Below are 5,393 nucleotides of genomic sequence, written 5' to 3' on the forward strand. Positions count from 1 at the left end.
GGTACTTCAAACTTGGAACGAGCATGAAAAATTTAACGATACTTCTTTATCTTTTGAGTTGTTCTGCTGGATCAATCGCTCAAGACCTTTGGTGACCCGATGAAGTAAGTCTTACAACAACAAACTACAAACATCAATCAACCAGCCAAGCCTTTTAGCTCTCATAGCTAAAGCTAAAGCAGCAAGTGGCCAACGTGTGGGGCCTGTTGCCAGCATTTTGCGCGCGACTATTTTCCAAGACGCGTCTGTTTGCGCGTTACATGCTAGGTCCAGTTGCACCCAAAAACCAGGTCTGACATCGTGACCCACACCAGGAATAGGAACACAAAATTCATTTCCAAAGGTGGGAACTTTGGCCATCTCAATTGATCTGGTGAGAGAGTCAGATGGTAGAAAATAGCCTTAAATGAATGATAAATTGACATTTGAGCATCAAGTGTTCTTGGGCTTGGAGAGGATTTAGTTACCAGATGTTAAAATTTGGGTTTGAGAGTTAGTTAAGATTTGAAGATACATGTTTTGGCACACATTTTTTACTTTTATGTTGTAGAACTCATTTTGTAATATATTTCATCAATCTTAACTTTATACATTTTGTTCATCCTTCATAGATCATCTTTGTAAAAAATTGACAAAATTCAAAACAATTAAGACATTCATTTATAGTGAATAAAATAAATAAATACGATTCTATAAGGAAACACTAAATATAGTTCAACGGCCCAATGTTTTTGAATTTGGATGATTTTTTATAAACATGCATATTTGGAGCTAGACATAAAAAAATAAACGGTTAAATTATTAAAATAAATTATGAAGTAAAGCTCACAAAAAGTATATAAAAAACATATGTCTTCAAATCCTAACCATATATATATAAATATGGGGATGTATATATATTGTCATACTCTAGAATCAATCTTATCCTTTGAAAAGTATGGGGAACACAATTGGAGGAAGAAGGAAAGCAAAGGTAATGAAAATCAGCGGGGAGACCTTCAAAGTAAAGACCCCGATAAGGGCATGGGACGTAGTGAAGGACTACCCAGGTCATGTCCTATTGAACTCGGAAGCTGTGAAACGTTTTGGCGTGAGGGCCAGGCCACTGGAACCAAAACAAGAATTGAAACCCAAGAAAATATATTTTCTTGTCCAACTCCCCAAGCTTCCGGTGGAGGAAGAAGAAAAACAAGTGAAAAGAAGAGTGCGGTCGGGTATTCAAGTGAGTGCCAAGGACAGGCTCGAGTGCTTGATGCTTTCACGGCGGTCGGTGTCGGATCTTACGAGTGTTAGGGAATCGTCGACAACGTCGAGTTCATCATCGGAGGGTCCGGTGCGGATGAAGATGAGGCTGCCGAAGGCTCAAATGTTAAAACTGGTTGAAGAGAGTAAGGATGACGTGGAAATTGCTGAGAGGATAATAGAGCTTTATATGGTTAATAATGGTGGCAAGGTCGAAGGGCAGATAGTGGAGAAGGAAGAAGGCGTTTTGCAGCGGAGGCGTGGTGGTGGCAACCTCAAGCCGCGTCATGAGGTACAAGTCTGACCCTCTTTTTTGTTTTTTGTTTTGAAATATTTTGGAATTGGGTGTGCATCTTTTTCTGGTAGAAAGATAAGATTTTGCATCAATTTTGTTCTTTTTCTTTTGTTTTTAGTGTTATAAACTTTCTTCAATTCCCAATATTCAGGTGACCTATGTTAGGTGTTCATAGTTTTGCACATTTAAAGGGTGGTTATTGAGTTTGTGAATTATTCTTACAAAGTTACACTTCAACAAAGTTGATGTTCTTTTTTCTTTCGTACAAGTGATGTGAATTATTCTTACAAAGTTACATTTAAAGGATTGTTATTGATTATGTTTATTTATTTAATTCGGGTGTATAGAGAAGCTAAAATAATTGGTAGATCGCTTCTCTTTCATTATTACTTATATATAGAATGAGATAAATATTCTAAATCAGCTTAATTGTGAGTACAAGTATTACGAACAATTTTAATTGTTTAATTATGGGCAATTTTAGTTGTTCAATTTACATATGTACATACGATGACATTGTGCTGTTTGTAGAATGTTTTTTTTTTTTTTTTTCTTGGTCAATTTTAGGCTTCGAATAAGAAATTAGGTCAATGTTACGCTTGAGAGAGGGAGAGAGGGAAAGAGAGGGAGCGCATTTTCTAGAAAGTGGACCTTATTGCCTGCCTTGTTTAATAAAGTTAATAGTGGATGCATGCCTCAGGCTTCTTACTGAAAATGTAAATACACAAATAAAAAAGAACACTTCTCAAGTGTCCTCAATTAGTCGATTACCTCACACCATAGATCAATAGCATGTTCCATACTAAATACTTAAACATGAATCTTTTATTGTTAAAGTTACGTTATCACATGGTTTTACCAATTCATTAATGATAATGTGAGACCCGATATGCTTATATCATAAATCTAGTTAAGTTGCACTATTAATCTATAAATACATATGATAATGAGTTGTATGAAAGCTTCCGACAACATCATCTTTCAGTATTACAGTCTACATATTCAATATAAAACTTTTGTCAGCGAATTGTAATATTCCTCACATAAAATGGTCAAATGCGTTTCTTAGTTCTTAATTTGGTTGGTAACGTACCGTCGAAGTTTCTACAAAAAAAAAAACAAAGGAAAAAGAAAACCACAATGGTTAATGTAATCCCCTTGCCGCATGACATTTTTTCCGAATTAAGTTCTCTCTTAAGATACAGACAGTCATGAAAGTTGCAACCAAATATAGGGTCCTGGAAGCAAAGTCGCCAGAAAAAAGTTTGCTACCTAAAATACTAGTGATATAGAACAGTCTACAAAAAGTTTTATACTGTAAAGTTTCTAGTTGATGAGAAATTTTTTATTGTGGGCGGAACACGATGAGGTACATCACGTGTCATTATACAAATTGTGGTATATGTGTTTTAAAAAGTTAATAACATGAAAAATAAAATTTCTCCCCACTTACATAAAAACACGTGGTGTATCACCCATGTTCCCGTCACAATGAAAAATTTCTCCTAGTTGAGTGTGGAAGTGGAGTTTACATGTCAAATCTTGAGTGAAGGCGAAAAGAGAAAGGTAGATGGAAATGGTAGCTAGCATTCCTCTTTCGGTTAATATCTCCATGTATGAATTGACAATATTCCTTCTTTGATAACATAATTTTGCAGAAGCGAGTGAGCTTTGTCCCTGTGGAAGAAGAAGAAATTCGTTTAGATCTAGCCCCTCAATAGCTAGCGCTAGCGCATGCAGTCAATCATGAAGTATCAAAATTTGCAGACTTCATTTTTGGTGCCTTGATTTGTATATATGTAACATATATATTTGCAATATATACAACATTAGCTCCTGTAATTGTTTTTCTCTTTGTATAATATAGAGACCGTTCTATGATTTTGTATCCTGGAAATTCAAGCTTCTAAAAATCATTTAGCTTTGATGGTGACCGGTGAGTGTCAATTTAGCTTCAAATAATGTAAAAGTTGGGACGTACATTATTTTGTCTTTTCAGTTTTTTATTTTAAATCTCTACTAGGAACCAACCTTTTGTCAGCTGCTCGTACGTTCATCCTAAACATGTTTTGGGATCATCTCGGCCCTCGAAACCGCTTTGCTACTGATCTTGCAATTTAACTTGGCCACAAACTTTACGTCTTTCGACTCGGAGTCAGTGATCACTTCCTCCGTTTCTTTTTCCGATTTCTTAGTATTGTGAGAAGCACAAGGGAAGATGGAGATGGAAAATATGGAGAAAAATAAGATGGTGATGACGAAGATAAAATGCCAAGAAAAAAAGGCCGTGGGGAATTTTGGTAAAGGCCTTGCCATGGTTGCAGTGCTAGGAGCTAGCTTAAAGTCGTCTTTAAAAAAGTTTTCCAATTATCTTCAATTTTGTGAAATGTTTATTGGGAATGGTCCATAGGTGCTTTTTCTATGCCTCACTTTGCTTGCTTTTTATACGGAGGAGGAAGTTGTTGGAGAGGCTTCTAACCAAAATAATACACTTACCAAATCAAAATTTTGAACAGTGGTGGGCACAATGCACTTACCATATGAGGATGCTGCATATATATGGCACCATTATCCATGTCCGCACTGCGAACAATTAAAAATATGAGTATGCTAGCTGCACTTGAAGTATTTGATTCATGCTTGTTTGCTTTGCAGTTTTATTTTTGTTCATGTTATTACTGCTAACTACACTGTAATCTAGGGTTTCCGAATGTAACAGAGGAAACGAAGAAGAAGAATTAGAGAAATAACAGGTCTCCATTAACTAAATAATAGAGCACATCAGCTTATTTATAGTAAGAGCATATTACTTAATGGCTATGAAATACAACCGACTCCAGCTGATGAACGATTTACGATTTACCCAAAACTATAAGATGTTTAATTCAATGTAGTACGTGATATATTTAAAACACTGTATAAGATAAAATAAATATCTTTTTTTTTTTGTCAAACTAAAAACTTTCATTAATTAAAAAAACTATTACATGAACTAGAAAGCTCAATGACAATCCAGGTAAATGCCCTTATACGTAACGGATTTTTTAGTTAGTAGGGCAAAGCCAGTCAACATTTAAGGTTAACTCAAAACCTTTACAAGATGGAAGAGGGTCATATTGTCATAGGGCAAGTTTTTGCGCAAAGGGTAATAAAATGGCGTGTAATACCTTAATGTTTACGCGACAACACTTATGGTCGTTGACTAGGTCACCTTTATCCAACGGAATTCTGCATTGGTCCACTATTTCACGTCGTTGGGCAAAGGCACACAATGATGGGTGAACAAATCCAGCGATAAAGGCTTTGCTCGATGAACTTTAAAAAAGTTCCATCAAGCAAAAGGCTTAATTAGGTACTAGGTTTTCGAGTTTGGGGCGACCAATCTTTCCCGACGATTCTATCAAACTGCCACTACTATTTGCTTTAATTATAGAGATCTAGAGAGTAACACTGCTGGTACAAATAAAAGGAGTAAGTGGAAGAAGAGGAAGGAGTGGTAGCCAATTGTGGGGGTTCGCACAACGTCGCTATAAGATTTCCAATTGTAAAATTAGGACTAGTAGTAGCCAACCATCAAATATGTTTGGATATAGTTTGAGATCTTCTATGTAAAAAGTAAGGAGTCGATTCACCTATTTATAGGCTAGAAGAAGTCGATCTAGGCTCTCTGACACTTCTCTAAGTCATCAGAGCAAGTAGGGGCTGGTGGCAGTACTTCTTTACTAGGACATGCCCTTTATTCAGAACAGGGATGCCTGTTCCCTGCACAGCATAGGTTGACGTATCAGCTATACCAATCAGTCCTACATAACACCCCATGTGGCTAAGTGGGTTTTGCTTAGATTAGAAAGGGCAG

General features: G+C 36.3%; 1 protein-coding gene across 1 annotated transcript; it reads left to right on the forward strand.

Annotated features, from left to right (window-relative positions):
• The first annotated feature begins 312 nt into the window (after positions 1–312).
• LOC137740806 (plastid movement impaired 2) lies at positions 313–3,418 on the forward strand. The gene is made up of 2 exons (XM_068480608.2): positions 313–1,534; positions 3,196–3,418. The coding sequence occupies exons 1-2, from the start codon at positions 938–940 to the stop codon at positions 3,256–3,258; spliced, it is 660 nt and encodes a 219-aa protein (XP_068336709.2). The 5' UTR covers positions 313–937; the 3' UTR covers positions 3,259–3,418.
• Positions 3,419–5,393: the final 1,975 nt, after the last annotated feature.

Source organism: Pyrus communis, chromosome 9 (assembly GCF_041283825.1).
Source record: "Pyrus communis isolate YQ-2024b chromosome 9, ASM4128382v1, whole genome shotgun sequence".
Classification (NCBI taxonomy): Eukaryota; Viridiplantae; Streptophyta; class Magnoliopsida; order Rosales; family Rosaceae; genus Pyrus; species Pyrus communis.

What these genes read in the sequence shown, in the direction of transcription:
- LOC137740806 (XM_068480608.2), top strand. Translation starts at nt 938, where the DNA reads ATGGGGAACACAATTGGAGGAAGAAGGAAAGCAAAGGTAATGAAAATC. An exon ending in ACCTCAAGCCGCGTCATGAG is followed by an intron (nt 1,535 to 3,195) that starts GTACAAGTCTGA and finishes ATAATTTTGCAG; the next exon opens with AAGCGAGTGAGCTTTGTCCC.